We start from the raw sequence: 20,885 nt of genomic DNA, 5'->3' as shown, positions 1-20,885 counted from the left end.
GCCTACTAATCCCAGCTGAGTAGTAAAGATGGTAGACCCCTATGCACACTGATGATTCCTCTCTGATATACCAGAGGTGCTTACCTTCATTCTGCTGCATTTCATTGTAGATTCATGTTCAGTCTTCTTCATTTTGAAGCCATAATCAAATCCACTGCCATCTTCAGGAACACCTAGCATATCATACCACAGCCGGGCAGGCCCATAACGCCATTCTGCCACTCTTGGTTTGGTATCCATTACTTTATCTGTGTCTCCAGTTGACTGGGAAAACTTGGACTCCACAGGCGCCATCATTGTGATCTGTAACAAAGTCAGAGATGTAGAGGTGAGGGGAATCCCTATCCCAAATGACCTAAGGCTACATAGAATTAACAATTATAAGGTGACTTAGAGGAACCACAAGGATGATGCCTGAACAGTAATTTTTACCTGAATATAACATGACATTCTCTGTCTGTGAGTAATAGCTTTATATTTAGCAATGTATCACCATCTACCCTGCCTTGCCCCGCCAAATATTTTTCTGTTACAACAGGAAAAGTGAGCCCATTGGATTTAGCTCATAATTAGTCATTGATAATTACAAAGAACTCTTAATGCTAAAGTGTTAGTTATAACTTTGACATAAGCTAGAGAGCTTTCTACATGCCCCCTTATGGACTGTAATCTCATGGCTACTTTGCCTACTTCATCATCAGAGAGACACTGCTCTGGAAGTGGAGGCGGAGCATAGTCATAGTTCCACAGAGATTTCTGGCTGCCTTCTAATTCTACTGAGCTCTCCTCTTCCTGGACATGCTCTTCCTGTATAAGTTCACGGTGCTTCTTTTTCCTCTTTCTCCAAGCACTCCTCCAAACAGATGGAACATTCTTCCCTGGTCCAAAAAGCCGTAAAAAGCGTAACACCTAGAACACAGAACATAGTATTATGTCAGAGATTCAGTGTCTGAAAAACTCTTAAGTGATCTATTCAATTGCAGGGGAGAAATGAAGGTGTGCTAAGTTCAGACCACAACAGTATCCCTGAATAGGTCAATTATTTCTTCTTCTTTCTTCTTTTGATGTGATACTGAGATTCGAACCTGGGGATCTGCACTGGGCATGCATGGAAGTGCCTCTAACCAATGAACCATCTCACCAGTCACCAACAGGACAACTTTGTTGCTGTTATTGTTTGAGGCAGGTCTCTCTACATAGCCTTGGCTGTCCTGGAACTCACTATGTAAACCAATCTGGCCTCAAATTCACTGAGACCCACCTGCCTCTACCTCTCAAGTGCTGAAATTAAAGGCATTAAAGGTTAACCACACTTGGCAACAGGACAGCACATTTCCTACACACAACTTCAAAAAAAATGATCTAATACAGCATAAAAAGTTCCTATATAGCCGGGCAGTGGTGGCACAGGCCTTTAATCCCAGCACTTGGGAGGCAGAGGCAGACAGATTTCTGAGTTCGAGGCCAGCCTGGTCTACAGAGTGAGTTCCAGCACAGCCAGGGCTACACAGAGAAACCCTGTCTCAAAAAAACAAACAAAAAAAGTTCCTATATAAACAATTATCTGCCACTGAATAAGAACGCCATTAAGACTCATGACTTATATTCATATCAGTGGTAAGTCTCATGACTCATAACTGTGTATTTAGCATTATAACAACCGAACTTGAAATCTGGAAAAAGTCAGTTTTCATTATGGACATATATACAAAGTACCTTTCCAGGCCTAAATTCTGGAAAAAGTTCTGTGACACTTGGCAACAGCTTGGTGGCATCATGCTGCATTATCCCAGCCAATGGTAGAGTCAGCTTTCCATCCTTTGATTCTGACTGTGCTGCTTCCTGAGGTTCCATCTCAGATTCTGAGTCAGAGGAACTACTGAAGTCCACTTTCTCTGAGGCCAAAGAGGAAGGGGCAATGATGGAGGGCAAGATGATGCCTTCTCCATCTTCAGACACTGCAACAAGGAAAAGAAACCCTTTGGCATGTAACTATGATCACATTTCCTCAAATTCAGCCGATACCACCCTTCTAAGCTAATATGCATGGTTCTGTGGCAGGAGATATAGTCCCAAGCACCCAGGTTACTAGTATGCAGGCCAGAAAACTCATCCAACTTATTATTTCCCACCATCCCCAAACTCACCTTGGACCTGGTACCCTAGGGTTGTGATAAGAGAAAATAAACACTATTACTACATTTACTACTTTTCATAAAAGACGAATACTGTGCCCAATATTGTGATTAATAACAAAATTAATACTTCACTTTAATCAGGCCCTGTTATGTTCAGTTCGGAGATCTATAAGATGGAGAATTGTTAAAGGCCACGGAATAACAAAAAATAAATTCTATACACAAAGACAAATAACATTTACCCTGCAAACTAAAGAACTAAAGAAAATGGCTCAAAGTACCAACTGAAGAAATTTAGGTTAACATAGTCTCAAAATATAAAACACCAGGGCAAGGCATGATGGCATACACCTTTGATCCCAGGACTCAGCAAGCAGAAGCAAACAAATCTCTATAAGTTTAAGACCAACCCAGTTTATATAGAGTTCCAGGCCAGCCAGGAATACACAGTGAAGCCTTGCTTCAAAAAAAAAAAAAAGACAGATGCTGTTCTTCATCTAACCTATGGCAGGACTATTACGTTATGAATGGTGAGATAACAACTCAATATGAATGATGCTCCATTCCAGATTTTGGAATTTTTTTGATTTTGGAGACAGTTCTTTGTTACATAGGCCTAGCTAGCCTCAATCTAGCAGACATCCTCTTGTCTTCAGAGTACTGGGAATAATAGGCACTACCATAACCAGATTAAAAGGATTGTTTTTTAGCAGATAAGATCTAAATATGAGTATATAAATTAATTATATCAGAAAGTGGATCAGAGGGAGGATCAGAGTATGGTAGCTCATACATGTAATCCCAGCACTAAGAAGGCAAAAACAGAAAGATTGCTACAGGTATAAAGGCAGTCTAGCCTATGATAGAAAATTCCAGTGAGGTGCTTCATAGTAAGACCCTGTCTCAAAAAAAAAATGTTCTTGGGAAACTCATCTGAATCAAACACTCCAGTAACTAATTTGAGGATGGAGCACTAAATTAAATTACTATTTCTTAACTGTGAGTTACTTAACATTTTATAAGGAAAATATCTATTCAATATCAGTATTTGACACATGCATAATTTTTTAAGAGGAGCAATCCTTTTCTAACATTTTTTTCAGATTTACTTTTATGTGCATTGGTGTTTTGCCTGCATGTATATCTGTCTGAAGACATTATATTCTGTGGAACCGGAGTTACAGATAGTTGTGAGCTGTCATGTCGGTGCTGGGAATTGAACACAGATCCACTGGAAGAGTAAACACTGCTTTTAACCACTGAGTCATCTTTTCTCCAGCCCTCTAAAAGGTCATTTTTTAAAGCCCCTTAAACATGCCAAAAGCTTGGTTTTATGAGTAGAAACTCATTCCTAAAAGGAAGTCTACTTTTTTTTTCACTTACCATCAGTAATATCATCTTCGTCCTCTTTCTTCACTGGTCCTGGGGGTGGAGGTGGAGGAGGCATCAATTTGCAATCAATATCTTCACAATCAGCATCATAGTCGTCTTCATCATAATCTGGCAAAACCAAGATGATTTCGTTAATATGAAAAATGCTATACAATATTCTTGAGCTACCTTCAAATCTCAAGAATTTAAAATACCACAGAATTACTGTTTATCCTTTTTTTTTTAAAGACTTATTTATTTATTATATGTATGTACTTTGTAGCTCTCTTCAGAGACCAGAAGAGGGCATCAGATCTCTTTATGTATGGTTGTGAGCCACCATGCAGGTGCTGGGATTCAAACTCATGACCTTCAGAAGAGCAGTCGGTACTCTTACCTGTTGAGCCATTTCTCCAGCCCCCTGTTTATCCTTTAAGAATACACAGGAGAGTCTTCTCTCTGTGTAGCACATGTCTTTAATCTCAACACTCAGGAGGCAGAAGTAGGAAGATCCTTGAGTTTGAGGAAAACCAGGGCTACATAGTAAGAACCTATCACCAAAAAACAAACAAACAAACAAATAAAATAAAAAAAATACATGGAAAATGTAGTTTCTGCCTTCAGAAACCTACGATATAGCCAAATGTTCATTCTCACAGAGAGTAGGAGACCTTCCGGAAACTGTTTGAAACTTTTTCCTTATACTGGGTTTGGTTTTTCACTTTGTAATTGAATACTCTTCTCCAGTCTCTAAAATTAAAAAACAAACAAACAAAAAAAAAAAAACAAAAACAAAAAACTAAATTTTCTTCACAGTTCCCAAATCCTAGATATACTTTTTCTGTCTATATTTTAGTAGTTGATCATTCTTTTCAGTGCCTTTTAACTATTGGCAATACTCAACAAATCAGTCCTGAACAGCGTATTTTTGATTGGTTTGGTTTTTCAAAATGAGGTTTATGTGTAGTCCTGGCTGTCCTGGAACTTGCTCTGCCATACATGAGGGTGGCCTCGAACATAGAGATCCACCTGCCTCTGCCTCCCAAGTGCTGGGATTAAAGATGAGCACCACCCCTCCTGGCTAAAGGTCTGTTATGTATTTTATGTGTATTAGCACTTTGTCTGCATGTACATCTATACACCCATAAAATGGCATTAGATCCCAATACAGATGCTTGTAAATCACCATGTGGTTGCTAGAAATGAAACTTAGGACTTAAGACTTCTTAACTACTGAGTCATCTCTCCAGCCCCTCATATTTTATTTTCAATGCTTTGACACAAAATCTCATGCAACCTAAGTACTGGCATGTACTACTTTCCCCGCCCAAATATTCTTTTTTTCTACATACTTCCTTTTTCAGCAATCACCCTTACCAGCCAGTATAGTGGAAATTGTTTTTAATCCCAACACGTTGAGTCAGGTTGGATGATTAGGAGTTTGAGCCCACGCTTAACTAACATACCAAGTTCGAGGCTGGTCTGGAATATGCTGCCTCAAGATAGCAACAACAAAAAAGAAAAAAGAAGAAGAAAAGAAAAGAAAAAGAAAAAGAAAAAGAAAAAGAAAAAAAAGAAAAAGAAAGCCCTCAAGGGACCTGGCAAGATGGCTCGATGGATAAAGACACCTACCACCAATCCTAACAACTTGAGTTTGAGCCTCAGGACCCATGTGGTAGAAGAAAAGAACTGATTCCTTCAAGTTATCCTCTGACCTGTGGTTGGGGCATATGCTTCCACACACAAAACAAGAAATGTAATTTTAAAAATAAACAAAAATAGAGGCTGGACCAATGGCTCAGCAGAAAAAGCAACTCTTGTTCTTACAGAAGACTTGTAGCAAGCAGCTCACAATCTTCCATAACTCGGTAACTCCAGTTCCAGAGGATCTGACATGTTCGTCTGACTTTCAAGAGAACCAGGCATACATGTGGTGTACATAACACACATACAGGTAAAACACCCACACAAATAAATACATCTTTTAAAAATATGATAAAGAAACAACTATTTTAGCCAGGCGGTGGTGGCGCACGCCTTTGAACCCAGCACTTGGGAGGCAGACGCAGGCAGATTTCTGAGTTTGAGGCCAGCCTGGTCTACAGAGTGAGTTCCAGGACAGCTAGGGCTACACAGAGAAACCCTGTCTGTCTGGAAGGGGGAAAGAAACAACTATTTTAAAAGGCAAGGGGTTGGAGAGATGGCTCAGTCATTAAAAGTACTGGCTCACTCTTCCAGACAACCTGAATTTGATTTCCAGTAGCTACATGGTGGTTCACAACCATCTGTAGCTTCACTTTTAGCATACCTGATTGGCATCTGTGGAAAATGCAAACACATATCCAGGCAGAAACACAAAAAATAAAATAAATCTAAACAAAAAGCTACCGCCGGGCGGTGGTGGCGCACGCCTGTAATCCCAGCACTCTGGGAGGCAGAGGCAGGCAGATTTCTGAGTTCCAGGCCAGCCTGGTCTACAGAGTGAGTTCCAGGACAAGGACAGCAGGGCTACACAGAGAAACCCTGTCTAGAAAAACTTTAAAAAAAAAAGCCCCCAAGGGCCAATGAGACAGCTTATTAGATAAAAAAAAGTTTGCTGCACATAATCTTGGACTCCCTAGAGTCCAAGTAGAGATGGAAGGAAACAACAAACTACACAAAGTTGTCCTCTATCTCTACACATGTGCTGTGGTACACACACAAAATAATATTACCCATATTAATCTTTTTTATAGGCCATGTCTGTGATGGTTTATATATGTTTAACCCAGGAAGTGGCACTATTAGGAAGTGTGGCCTTGTTGGAGTAGGTGTCCTAGCTGCCTGGAAGCCAGTATTCTGCTAGCAGCCTTCAGATGAAGATGTAGAACTCTCAGCTCCTCCTGCACCATGCCTGCCTGGATACTGCCGTGCTCCCTCCTTGATGATAATGGACTGAACCTCTGAACTTGTAAGCCAGCACCAATTAAATGTTGTCCTTATAAGAGTTGCCTTGCTCAATGCAGCAGTGTAGGGGAATACCAGGACAGGGAAGCGGGAAGAGGTTGATTGGGGAACAGGGGGAGGGAAGAGGGCTTAGGGGACTTTCAGGAAGGGGGGAACTGGGAAAGGGGAAAATGTAAATAAAGAATATATCTAATAAAAGAAAAGTTGCCTTGGTCATGGTGTTTCTTCACAGCAGTAAAACCCTAAGACAAGGTTCCTTTATATATCCCTGGCTGTCCTGGAACTTTCTATGTAGACAAGGCTAGCCTCAAATTCAGAAGTCCACCTACTTCTGCTTCCCACCCAAATATATACATTTTGCCCTAACTCACCTTATTTCTACAATTTTAACACATCTTAGCTGCCTAAAGAATCTTTCCAGACAGATTATCAAGACTCTTTTTCTTGGGGTTACTAGATGCTGTCCCATCATGTAATCACAAACTTAAATCTCCCAAAAAGCATTAATAATTTTATTGATTACAGAAGAAAACTGAGGATTACCACAAAGGACAAATTCAAGTGAAATATGAAGCTGGGATTGAACCTTTAGTTTTCTGACCCAGAAATCTATTCTTTCCATTCTATCATACTATTTTACTGTCAGGCTGGCTACTAACTTGTTAGTGCATCAAATTTCAAATAATGTATACATAAAGAAGCTACAAATTTTGTTTTATCCTTGGTTTTTGCTACTTAGCAGTATGTTTCTTTTCTTTTTTTCCAAGACAGGGTTTCTCTGTTGCAACCCTGGCTGTGCTGGAACTCACTCTGTAGACCAGGCTCAGAAATCTGCCTGCCTTCACCTCCCAAGTACTGGGATTAAAGGCATGTGCCACCACTGCCCATACTGCTAGCAGTATGTTTCTTAAAACAAAATACAAAACAAAACTTTGAGGTCAAAGACTTCCTGATCTACATGGTTAATCCCAGGCCAGCCAAAGCTACATTATGAGACTGTCTTATCCACTGTCCTATTGTTGTGATGAGACACCATGACCAAGGCAACTCTTATAAAATAAAGTATTTAGGGGGCTTGCTTACAGTTTCAGGGGCTTAGGCCATTGTCATCATGTCAGGGAATATGGTGGCACACAGGCAGACACAATACTGGTGAAGTAGCTAAGAGGTTTTCATCCCGATTCTCAGTTATGAGGCAGAGAGAGACTGGGCATGGTGTGAGCTTTTTGAAACCTCAAAGCCCATCCCCAGCAATATACTTCCCCCAACAAGCCCATACCTCCTAATTCTTCTAATCCATCTCAAATACTGCCACTCCCTGGTAACTAAGCATTCAAGTAGATGAGACTATGGAGGCCATTCTTATTCAAATAACCACAGATACCCTGTCTCAAAAAATAGTTTGCTAAAATTTCACCTCCTCGGGCTGGAGAGCTGGCTCAGTGGTTTAAGAGCACTGACTGCTCTTTCAGGGGGTCCTGAGCTCAATTCCCAGCAACTGCACGGTGGCTCACAGCCATCTGTAAGGAGATCTGATGTGTACTCACATACATAAAATAAATAAATCTTTTTTAAAAAACCTGCAACAACAAGAAAAATGACAGTAAAGGCCAGGGATGGTGGTATACACCTTTAAAAAATTCTCCTCCTCAAAGTCCTAATTACCTTCATCCCTTTCCAATTACTACAAAGAAGTACATTTGTAAATCAATGTAAAGGGATAGGTACCAAAAAAGATGGAAACTAACAGCATAATAGAAGGCATCCCTAAAGGATAAGACAACCTGGAAACAAGCATACCAGTATACTGACATTCTATCAAATACAGCACCCATTTCTAGGATATTAAGTAATAGGAATCTGCCCCTGTCCATTCATTTTACCTTCACTAGTAAATATAGTAAATCAGACCCCAAACTGACAACTCTCACTGCAAACCAGAGTAGGACCACCTACCCCTTAGCCTAAGTCAGGATGCTCAAAATTAATAGCTATGTAGTTTGACTAACAATTTTGGTAGCTCATTTAAACTTAATTACAATAGTCTACAAAGGAATATGAGCTTATAGTTGGCTTATTACTTAATAGAAATAACTGTTTTAGCTGGGCGGTAGTGGTGCACACCTTTAATCCCAGTGCTTGAAAGGCAGAGGCAGGTGGATTTCTGAGTTAAAGGACAGCCTGGTCTACAAAGTGAGTTCCAGGACAGCCAGAGCTACACAGAGAAACACTGTCTGGGAAAAAAAAAACTGTTTTACTTTTGTTTCATGAATTACTAATGCTGCATGTGGTGGTTCTATATAAGAAACATTTACCAGAAGAAATGGCCCTTTAGTCCCAGCGACTCAGGAGCCTGAGGTGAAGATGGTTGAACAACACAGTGAGACTGTCTCCAAAAAAGGGTTAGAGGAAGAATAAGGGAGGAGGTAACACTCAAATCCATTAACTGCTCCTCAAAAGCTAAGTTCAAAAGCGGGGGAGGAGGGAGAGTGCCGGGCGGTGGTGGCGCACGCCTGTAATCCCAGCACTCTGGGAGGCAGAGGCAGACGGATTTCTGAGTTTGAGGCCAGCCTGGTCTACAGAGTGAGTTCCAGGACAGCCAGGGCTATACAGAGAAACCCTGTCTTGAAAAAAACAAATCCAAAAAACCCCCCCAAAAAAAAGTTGGGGAAAGATATTTAATTGTTTTGTTTTTGAGATTTTTGAGACAGAATTTCAGATAGCTCAAGATGATCTTGAACTCACAGCTTGAAAACCCAATATTTCAGATCCTCCTGCTTCTAACTCCGAAGTACTAAAATTACCAGTCTACATTACCATGCCCTGGACTAATTAAGTATTTATTAAGGTCTTTAATCTAAAACTGAGCAGCCTAAAATCTAATTTGAAGAGGTAAACAACAAGCATCATCTAAGTTTTGAGCAGTGAAGTTCTACATGGCAATTCAAAGACTTAAACCATAACCAACCGGTAGAGGTTCCAGATCACAGACTTGAAATTTTAGAAAATAGACTTTACCTTATGGCACTAAACTGCATATCAAAGTTTATCAAACATGCCAAATGTCCTCAATGTCTAAAGAACTGATTATTTAAATCAGTCAAGTTGTGCTAAATGCATAATGTTTAAAGGTTCTACACATTTTTAAAGTTCTCCAGAGTTCAAGTTTTCTTTATCTAATAGGTTAAGAAATAATAAAATCTAGCCAGGTGTGGTGGCACATGCCTTTAATCCCTGCACTTGGGAGGCAGAGGCAGGCAGATCTCTGTGAGTGTGAGGCCAGCCTGTTCTACATAGCTAGTTCTAGGACAGTCAAGACAACACAAAGAAACTCTGTCTTAGAAAACAAAAAACATTCCCAGTAGTGCCCAAATAAATTACTATGGCCAGCTGGTATCCTCCCATGGCCAGAATGTCTGTGGAGGTCAGAGGACAGCACCCAATGAAGACAAAGTCCTCCATCCTCAGGTGATTTCCCCTAGTAGAGGAGAATCCTCAGATCATTCACCTTGTCCTTTGTCCCCCAAGACAACCTCCAAACAATGTTTGTTTCTGCTTTTGTCCAGGTTCCTCTAGACAATTCAGACCTCAGGACCCAGAGCCATGTTCTCCAGAAAGACACACAATTTGAAGCCCCCTACTTCTGTACATACAGTTATCATGAGAAATCTTTCGCAAAGCCTTACTTCCTCAGAGACCATCTGAGAACACACACTGGGGAGAGGCCCTATGTGTGCAGTAAGCTGGAATGAGAATGGAAATCAGCCATGGGAGAAGCACACTGCAGAGTGCCCCTCTCACAGACAGCCTCTACTGCAAGCAATGTTTTCCAAATTGGATAACCTAAAGCAGCATTTGAAATGCTGATCTCAGCTTTCACTCAGCACTGCAATCTGACTGTCCACCTAACATCTTCTCTAATAAAATTTTATTTCTTGTTACACAAAACTTTGAGCACTCCGTCTATATGCTACTGTTGTTTTTAAAACACAAAGTTAATGAAATTATAAATATGAATCAAAAAACAAACAAAAGAAATAATAAAATCTCTTCTAAGTTAAGCACGGTGGTACATGCCTATAATTCCAAAACTTGATAGGTAGAGGCAGGAATATCAGGAATATAAAACAAACCTCAGCTACATAACCAATTTTGATGCCTAAAAGGTTCAAAAATAAAAAATAAAAGCAGAGTGTTGTGGTATAAGACTTTAATCCCAACATTCTAGAGGTAGAGGCCAAACAAACAAACTTCTTCCAATTCTGGGATTGCTATTCTAAAATACAGCAGGGAAAACACCTTTTGAACAAGAAGTATAATAGGGGAATCCATTTGCTTATTGACATGAGATTAAAAACTTAATCCTCCTTAATGTTAAAATCTTAAGGGCAAAGGCTGGGTTTGTTTTAATCTTTAACTTTGAAGAGCATCTAGTTATCTCAAATCTACAGGTACTTAAATATATGAGATGACAAGAAATCACTATCATCTTTGTCATTAATCAACAAGTTGAGAGTGAACATTATAAGAATAAAAGCCTGAATTTGGTAAGGGGATACCTAGCACTGAACTGACAATGGAAACAGCATACAAAGCAAATATACAGGCAGGCAAGAACAATGGCAGAAATCAAATCAAATATAGAAGTCAGAGCACAAAACAGACTTATTCAGGAAGAAAATGCACTATATTGCCAATTTTAAAACATTAAAGAATACCAGGCATAGTGCATTCCTCACTAGGGAAATGTGTCTAATCCCAGCACTTGGGAAGCAGAGGCAGGTGGATCGCTATAAGTTTGGGACCATCTGGCATGCATAGAGAGTTCCAGGACAGGCAGGGCTACGTTGAGAGACCCCCGTTGCTAGAAAACAAGGGAGAGAGGGAGAGAGGGAGAGGCGGGGAGAGGGAGAAAAGGAGAGAGGGAGAGAAGGAGAGGGAGAGAAGGAGGGAGAGAGTGAGAGAGAGAGAAAGAGAGAGAGAGAGAGAGAGAGAGAGAGAGAGAGAATATATCACCTGTATGGCAAAGGGGTTGCAAGCTCCCCATTGTCTGCTGATATCTTCTACTTTCATCTTCTGCCACCTCATTGATGTCGGAATAGTCCACAGCATCTTCTCTACTCCTAATCCATCCTATGGATAAAAAGGGAAATGCCTCAGGAGAAAGCAAGTAATTACCACTTCCTTAGATAACCCCCACTTAAAAGTAAGTGTACAACAGCTAATCCCTCCCCTGACCCACAGTGTCCTCCTTGCTGTGGCCCACACTTCACCTTCATCATTTATCAGGGAACCATCAGTCCCAGACAATTCTTCATTTGCTGTCAGTTCAGTGATGAGGCTGCCAAGACCCAAAGCCCCCAAGCCTGCAAGATGCTTCTTGCACTCCTGAAAAAGGGACAGCATAAGAGTTGAACATAACAACTAAATCTGAAGGTTTATTTCTCTTGCTCAAAGCAAAGTCACAAATCCATGTGAGAAATGATTCCATGATGCGCTCAAAAGAAACATCACATTCAAGAACTGTATAGGAAATCTACTAAATTCCATATAGATGAGATCCAAACAACACACGTTCCATCCATAGTCCTGGCTTTGGAGCCATTAGGCAAAAGCCAGAAAAGCAAAGTTTCAAGAACCTTTAAGGTTCTGATAGCCTTACTAGAGTTATTTTTACTGCCAGGCAAGCAGAATGTTACCTCCAAACCAAACCCCTCTGCATCAGTGACTAGCACTTAACTACTTTTCTCTTGAGGACTCTCACTCTCCACTATTTCCCAAACCCAAGAAAAGGGGAGGGGGAATGCTCTGCGCCCCCAGAATGAGCAACAACGCCCTCTATTACGGGCTCCTAAACAGCGCCACTCTTGTCGCCGGCTCTCCCTAGCCACATTACACTCCGCCCCGGGCCCACGACTCACATCATCCAGGACGCTTTCGCCTTCCAGCTGCCCCGCTCCATTGATGTTGCCGAAGAGGAACCCAGTTAAAGAAAATGGGCCTCCACCACCCGAATCCTCATCGCTGTCTGTGTCTGACATGACGGCGGAAGGACTGCCGGCACCCGCTTCGGGCAGCAGCCCAGCCCACCCTGGGCCCATGGGCGGGAAACAAAAAAATGCCAGTCGCACACTAGTGACACGCAGTGCTCCCTGACCCAACCAGAGTCTGCCGGAAGTTGAAAAACGGAAAGGACGGGCTGTCGTAAGATCCTTTGATCTTAGGAAGACTACTTCATTCGATGTTTTTGATTGGTCCACCCAAGATAATTAAAAGGGGGTTGGTCAAACCAACTGTCAGTCCCGCCCATCAACTGCACGGGGTCTGTTGTTTGCTATGGTTAGAGAGGCAGATTTTTCTCCAATAAGACGGAAGTTCTGAGGCCTCATAACCTATAACCCCCGGAGTGGGTTAGAGGCTGCTATGGTTAGAGAGGCAGATTTTTCTCCAATAAGACGGAAGTTCTGAGGCCTCATAACCTATAACCCCCGGAGTGGGTTAGAGGCTGCAATACACAATACCCCGAAGTTATGATTTGAGCTGTTTTTTTTCCGGTTTGTGCCGTCCCATTGCTATGAATTATGATAACGGGACGACTCCTACTTACTTATTTTGAATTTACATTTTCCCATAGAAAATGGGAAGCTTAGTAAAATGAGCAAACTTCAAGATTCACAAACATTAAACATTTTAATATTTTCATAGTGGTTTTTTAGCGCACGTATTTGATTCCCAACACCCAAAATAAAATAATATTTGAAAGCCTGGAGAGAAGAAACCGAACGGGAGAAGGGGTGGAGGTGGGGGGTGCAGGGAGTAAACGGGGAGGGAGGGAGAAAATGAAACTGAGAAACAGAAAGTAAATGTACAGGGCTGGGATACAGCTCACTGGCCGGCATAGCTTCAATTCCCTGTATTTTAAAAAACAACCTTGCCAGGCTGTGGTGGCGCACGCCTGTAATCCCAGCACTCTGGGAGGCAGAGGCAGCAGGATTTCTGAGTTCGAGGCCAGCCTGGTCTACAGAGTGAGTTCCAGGACAGCCAGGACTACACAGAGAAACCCTGTCTATAAATAAATAAATAAATAAATAAAGCCGTATTTTGCCAGGTATAGAAAGCTGAGGTAGAAGTGTCTCTGAATTCAAGACCAGACTAGTATACATAGTTAAGTTCCAGGCTACTCAGGGAAGCCCTATCTTCAAAAACACTGTAAAAGTACTTTATATGTTTGTCTAAAAATAGACATATTGAACCAGCAAGATGCTTCAGTGGGTAAGATATCTGCCACCAACCCAATCTCTGTTCCATCCCGAGGACATATTTTATGTTTCAGCTCACCATGGTGGCACACAAAGAGTTGTTGGGACTGAAGCATCTTCTTTGTTGCCAAACCTAGGATTTATTTATTCCGGGTTCCTACTTTACATTTTTTGGTGTTTCCTTGTTCATGTTTAGTTTGTTTTGAGGCAGAGTCTTACATAAGTGTCCTAGGCCTGGCCTTGAATTGCTTCCCAAGTAATTGAAATTATAGGTCTTTGCCACCAAGTTCAGCCGTGCGATTAAATTTCATCACCTCTCTTTAGTAGATACACTGGGACATTTTCTTGTTTTAAGATTTATTGTTGAAATGATCTGCATGTGTCTGTGCATTGGTATATGCACTGCAGTGCAGCTGTTCACAGAGACCAGAGGTATTGACTGCCTGTGGAGTTGGAGCTGCTGGATGTGAGTCCTGGGAACTGAATTCAGGTTTTCAGGGACAATACCAAGCTCTCTTTAGTCTATGTGCCTTGGTTTGCCAGTGTCTGAACCCCTGGAACTGGGACTACAGACAGTTGTGAGCTGCTGTGTGTGGTGGGAAATGAACCCTGTCTCAAAAAACAAAATAATAATGATGATAGATTAAACTCATACTGCGCCCTTTCCTAACACTCTTTTTTTTTTTTTTTTTTTTTTTTTTTTTTTACTTTTTTGTGTTTTTTTGTTGTTTTTGGTTTTTTGGGGTTTTTTGGATTTGTTTTTTTCGACACAGGATTTCTCTGTGTAGCCCTAGCTATCCTGGAACTCACTCTGTAGACCAGGCTGGCCTCGAACTCAGAAATCTGCCTGCCTCTGCCTCCCATAGTGCTGGGATTACAGGCGTGCGCCACCACTGCCTGGCAAGATTTACTTATTTTTATTTCACGCATATGGATTTTTTTGCATATGAATGCTTTGTCAAATATGTGTTTGTGTACTGTGTGTACACCTGGTAATTTCAGAGGCCAGAGGAGGGCATTGGGTCCTCTGTAACTAGAGTCACAGACAGCTGAATGTTATCCTGTGAGTTCTGGGAACTGAACCCAGGTCCTCTGCAAGAGCAGGTGCTATTCACCACTGAACCAGCTCTCCAGTCCCTTTCTTTTTATTTTTGTGTTTTGTTTGTTTTGCTTCTGTTTGATTTTTGTAAAGAGATTTCTTTTTACATATATTTGTGTTTATGCATAGTTTATGTGTACTCAATGCATATAGGATGCTACAGAGGCCAGAAAAAGTTCTCAGATCCCAGGTGGGTGCTGGCTACTGATAGGAGGCCCTGTGCCAGGTCCTCAACAGTAAGCATTCTTAATCACTGAGCCATCATTTTTTCTTTTTTTTGGGGGGGGGCAGGGTCCGAGACATGGTTTCTCTGTGGAGTCCTGGCTGTCCTGGAACTCACTCTGTATTCCAGGCTGGATCACTGATCTTTCCACTCCGTGTTTTTATTTATTTAAACAATACCGGTTAGTGGTGGTGCACGCCTTTAATCCCAGCACTCTGGGAGGCAGAGGCAGGCGGATTTCTGAGTTAGAGGCCAGCCTGGTCTACAGAGTGAGTTCCAGGACAGCCAGGGCTACACAGAGAAACCCTGTCTCGAAAAATACACACACACACACACATACACACACACACATGTATGTATGTATATTTTGCCACATGTATATCTGTGTGCCATATGCATGCCCGAGGCTCTCAGAGGCAAGAAGATGCCCTGGAACTGAAATTACAGATGGTTTTGAGCCACCATGTGGATGCCGAGAAATGTAATCCGGGTCCTTCAGAAGAGCAGCACCCGCTTCGGGCAGCAGCCCAGCCCACCCTGGGCCCATGGGCGGGAAACAAAAATGCCAGTCGCACACTAGTGACTCGTGGTGCTTCCTGACCCAACCAGAGTCTGCCGGAAGTTGAAAAAACGGAAAGGACGGGCTGTCGTAAGATCCTTTGATCTTAGGAAGACTTTTGTTTTGTTTTGTTTTGGTTGTTGTTGTTTTTTGGTTTTTTCAAGACAGGGTTTCTCTGTATAGCCCTGGCTGTCCTAGAACTCACTCTGTAGACCAGGCTGGCCTCGAACTCAGAAATCCACCTGCCTCTGCCTCCCAAGTGCTGGGATTACAGGTGTGCACCACCACTGCCCGGCTTTTAGGAGGACTATTTCATTCGATGTTTTTGATTGGTCCACCCAAGATCAGGCTGGATAAATAAAAGGTGGTCTTAACCCCTGACCATCTCTGCAGTCCCTTATTTGCTTTTTTGCAATGCTGTGGATAGAACGTGGAGCCTATACATACTAAAGAATTCTCTAGCACTGAGCTACAAACATTTTTTTAAAATTTAAGTTGAGGCAGGATCTCTCTAAATTGCCAAGGCTGACCTGGAGCTCTGGGTCCAATCTCAGCTAACCAGATAGCTGAAATTACAAGTGTGCAGCACCACACCTGGATCCCCATTTGATTTTGGGTTTAATTTTGGTTTGGTTTTTAAGTTATGGTCTCATATAACTCAGGCTAGTCACAAACTCTATGTACCTAAGGATGACCTTGAACTTCTGATTCTCCCATTCCATTTCCTGGGTGCTCAGATGATGAGAATGAACCATGATGTCAGGTGTATGCAGGAATACAGATCAAACCTGGGCCCTGTGCATGCTAGGAAAGCACTCTACCAACTAAGCTACCTCACCAGGCCCCTCATTTTTGCTTTGATTTTTTAAGATTTATTTTTATTTTATGTGATGTGTGTATGTGTTTTGTCTGACCATATACATACACATTGTGTGTGTGCTTGGTGGTGCATACACAGGCCAGAGGTGTGCATCACCTGCCCTGGAACTAGAGCTAGAAAAGGTTGTAGGCCATAATGTGAATGCTAGGAACCAAATCCCATGGCCTCCTTCATGAGACATTAAACCCTTTATTTTATTTTATTATTTTGGCTCATCAAGACACGATTACTCTTTGTAGCCTCGGCTGTTTTGGTACGCTCTCTGTAGAATTAATGGTATGAACCATACCCCGATTCCCACCCCCAGCTAACTCACATATTTTTATTTTTAAGATAGGCTCTTCCTAGGTTTCCCAGACTAGCCTTGGACTCACTGCATATGTAGCCTAAGATGACCTCAAACTTTCAAAACTGCCTCAGGTTCTTTGTATCTGAGATTACAGATGTGTGCCACTGGACCTGGCTGGAATAGTTTTTATTATAGTTTATTCTGGCTGGCCTGGAACTCATTTTATAGATGAGATGACTTTAAACTCATAGAGACTCACATGCCTGTGCCCTATGACTAAAGACATGTACCACCATACCTGGTTAGGAGTTTTTTTGTTGTTGTTGTTGGTGGTGGTGGTGGTTTTGGTTTTTTTTTTTTTTTTTTTTTTTTTTTTTTTTTTTTTTTTGGATTTGGTTTTATTCAAGACAGGGTTTCTCTGTATAGCCCTGGCTGTCCTGGAACTCATTCTGTAGACCAGGCTGTCCTCAAACTCAGAAATCCGCCTGCCTCTGCCTCCCAGAGTGCTGGGATTACAGGCATGCACCACCACCGCCCGGCTAGGAGTTATTTTTAATTAAATCATTTTATTTTTATTTATGTATATGTATGTGGGGACCTGAAGAAGCTGGAAGAGGGCAGTAGATCTCCTGGAACTGGAGTTACAGATGGTTATGACCCACCTAATTTGGGTGCTAGAAGTTAAACTCAGGGCTGGAGAGATGGCTCAGTGGTTAAGAGCACTGATTGCTCTTCCAGAGGTCCTGAGTTCAAATCCCAGCAACCACATGGTGGCTCACAACCATCTGTAATGTGATCTGACGACCTCTTCTGGTGTGTCTGAAAACAGCAACAGTGTACTTACATATAATAAATAAATACATCTTTAAAAAAAAAAAAGTTAAACTCAGCACGAGCAGTAAGTGTAAGTGCTCTTAACTTCTGAGTTACCTCGCCAGCTCCTGTGATGCTCTTTCACATGCCTCCCAGTAGTTGTTCATTATCCTATATTGCCTCTTAGAGGAAAAGCAGATTCAATGAGAGGTACATAGAGGCTTGTGGTACATGGGAAGTGACTTTGGATATTAGTGTTACAAATGCCTATTTATTTTTAAAATGTATTTAACTTTATTTTATATGCATTAGTGTTAGGATGTCATAGCCCTGGGAATTGGAGTTCCAGTTGTGAACCAGCAGGTGGGTGGTGGGAATTGAACCTGGACACTCTGGAAGAGCAACAAGTGCTCCTAACCACAGAGCCATCTCTCCAGCCCAGTTCCTGTATTTGTTTATTTGTTATGTTTTTTGAGATATCTTCCTATTATGTAATTCTGACTGTCCTGGATGTTGGTGCTGGGATAAAAGGCATGTGCTACCACACCTGACCACAAACCTATCTTAAAACATGTATTTAGAGACTGCAGATATAATAGAACTCAGTGGTAGTACATACTTAGCATAATAGGCCCTAATTTCAATCCCCAGTACTAATAAAAATGGTTTTATATTAATTTGCCCATGATCTAGCTATTCCTTTCCTAATTTTGTACCCAAGAAAATAAAAAATATATCTCTAAGGGCTAGAGAGACGGCTTAGCAGTTAAGAGCATTTGCTGTTCTTGCAGAGGACTGGGGTTTGGTTCCCAGTACCCAAATGGTAGCTCACAACTGCCTGTAACTCCAGTTCCAGATGATCTATTACCCTCTTCTGACCTCCGTGTTTACTGCAGGCACATGGTGTACATATATGCATCCAGACAAAACACTCATACACATACAATAAAAATGGAAAAACATCTATCCAGGGCTGGCAGGATAATGTAATGGACAAAGGCGCTTGTCATCAATCCTGATGTCCTGAGTTTGATTCCTAGGACCCACATAGTGGGAGGAGAGAATCAACTCCTGCAAGTTGTCCTCGCTCACATCCACACACGTTTACATGTCCACACAAAATAAACAAAATATGGCCAAGGCTGGATGTGCAACAGTACTTAGGAGATGCCAGGAGCTATGTGGTAAAATCTTGTCTCAAAAAAATATCTAATCTGGCCAGGAAGGCGTAGCTCAGTGGTAGGGTGCTTCCCTAGCACAACTGAGACAAGTTCCCATTCTAGTACTATAATAATTGAGAAAAAAGCTCAGCATGGTAATCTCAATACTTAAACTTACAAACGTTACTGTATAGCTCCTGCTATATATTGCAGCCTGGGCTACAGTATTACACTCTCTCTCAAAATAACAGAAACTGGTGTTCACAGAAAACCTTGTGCAGAAATGGTCACATTGGTGTTTGGGTTGGTTAGTTGGTTGGTTGTTCAAGACAAGGTTTCTCTGTGTAGCCCTAGATGTCCTGGATCTCATATTACTGTTTGTAATAAAATTGAAAACCCAAGGTGGACATGGTGGCTCACACATATCCTAGAATTTGAGCCGCAGAATGAGATCCTGTCTCCAAAAACTAGTGAAAACCAAAATGTCCATCATTTGAGAAGTCAGGAAGCAAATATGAGACATCTGTAGAGTGCAATAGTCACCATTCAGAAGAGAGCCACTGAACGGTGGCAGTATGAGCCCTTAATCATAGCACTCAGGAAGCAGAGACAGGTGGATGTTGAGGGAAATATTAAAAATGAACTACAAGGACTGGAGAGATGGCTCAGTGCTCTTCCGAAGGTCCTGAGTTCAATTCCCAGCAACCACATGATGGCTCACAACCATGTGTACAGCTTACAGTGTACTCATATACATGAAATAAATAAATAAGTTAAAAGAATTAACTACCAAGTTCCCATGCTCCATCCAGCTGTTCTCTGCCTGCCAACCCTTGGGCTGGACTGGAGCTTCTGGGTTCCCTTTGCTGCCACGCCATCCCCAAGCAACAACTGTCTACCCTGCAGTCAGCCGCCACAACTCTGTAGAAACAAACCTCTAGAAGCTTATAATTAACAAGTCAGATTTATGTATCAATAAATTCTCGATTCACAAGATGCCCACACAATAATTTCAGAGCCAATTGATCATGATACAAGCTGCCACCTATATCAGACAGGTTATCCCAATTAGTCTATCCCTTTACAATATTCATAACTTCCTGTGGCTATTGAAAACACTCGGGATGGCCAGGCGGTGGTAGCGCACACCTGTAATCCCAGCACTCTGGGAGGCAGAGGCAGGCAGATTTCTGAGTTTGAGGCCAGCCTGGTCTACAGAGTGAGTTCCAGAACAGCCAGGGCTACACAGAGAAACCCTGTCTCGGAAATAAAAAAAAAAAGTAATCTGAACTGTTAAACCTTGACTACTCTGTTATTTCTAATTATTTTGAAAACACCCTTTTTAGCTGGGCAGTGGTGGCACATGCCTTTAATCCCAGCACTTGGGCGGCAGAGACAGGAAGATTTCTGAGTTCGAGACCAGCCTGGTCTACAGTGAGTTCCGGTGAGCCACCATGGCAGATGTGTTTCTATAAAGAAAACACCCTTTCTTAATTAACTCAGAATCATGAGTTTACTATCTAGCCTTTAACTTATTTAATCATCCTAAATAATTTGTAATGGCAGTTATTAGGACTGGGCTTGTATTCTCTTCTATCTTTAAAAACAATTAAACCAAATTTTAGAATTCTATTCTGTGATTACCTGCTTGTTGGAATCAGGCAGCTTTTACTGTCTCTCTCTCTCTGCCTCAGAAAAAACACCTTGTCTCTTTTTTTTTAAAAGATGTATTTATTTATTATATGTGAGTACACTGTAGCTGTCTTCAGACACCCCAGAAGAGGGCATCTGATCTCATTGTGGATGGTTGTGAGCTACCATGTGGTTGGTGGGATTTGAACCCAGGACCCAGCAGTCAGTGCTCTTAACCACTGAGCCATCTCTCCAGTCCTTGTCTCTTTTCACAGCAGGGGATCTCAGAGCCTGTAAGCTGAGCCTGCCCGTGTTTAAGATTCCAGCATGCTGAAACCACGTGCCTCTACTTTGCTCGCTGAGAAACCCATTCTCCCCCTCCTAGACTTATATTACTGTTGTGTATCCATCCAAGAATTCCTAAATCAATAGTGGATTCTTGCCTTCTGCGCTGAATGTTATCTGTTGCGTGTAGTTTTAAAAACACGCTAGTTCCTTTGCCCAGGGCGGAGCTTT

At 41.8% G+C, this 20,885-nt stretch overlaps 1 protein-coding gene across 4 annotated transcripts in view; it reads right to left on the bottom strand.

The window, feature by feature from the left end:
• The window catches only part of Taf1 (TATA-box binding protein associated factor 1), an 80,970-nt gene extending 68,349 nt beyond the window's left edge, over positions 1-12,621 (bottom strand). For 3 of the 4 annotated variants that reach the window (XM_052170490.1, XM_052170491.1, XM_052170488.1), the window contains exons 1-7: positions 12,377-12,621; positions 11,729-11,843; positions 11,472-11,588; positions 3,522-3,638; positions 1,717-1,958; positions 691-909; positions 85-303 (exon numbers count right to left, since the gene is read on the bottom strand). In XM_052170490.1, coding sequence (XP_052026450.1) covers positions 85-303; positions 691-909; positions 1,717-1,958; positions 3,522-3,638; positions 11,472-11,588; positions 11,729-11,843; positions 12,377-12,556 — 1,209 coding nt within the window. In that variant the 5' untranslated portion in view covers positions 12,557-12,621. The remainder of the gene's footprint in view (positions 1-84; positions 304-690; positions 910-1,716; positions 1,959-3,521; positions 3,639-11,471; positions 11,589-11,728; positions 11,844-12,376) is intronic. The other variant, XM_052170489.1, reaches the window with a different exon arrangement.
• Between the last annotated feature and the right edge of the window lie 8,264 nt (positions 12,622-20,885).

Source organism: Apodemus sylvaticus, chromosome X (assembly GCF_947179515.1).
Source record: "Apodemus sylvaticus chromosome X, mApoSyl1.1, whole genome shotgun sequence".
Lineage (NCBI taxonomy): Eukaryota > Metazoa > Chordata > Mammalia > Rodentia > Muridae > Apodemus > Apodemus sylvaticus.
The sequence above is the reverse complement of the archived record's forward strand: the minus strand, read 5'-3'. Positions and strand labels throughout refer to the sequence as shown.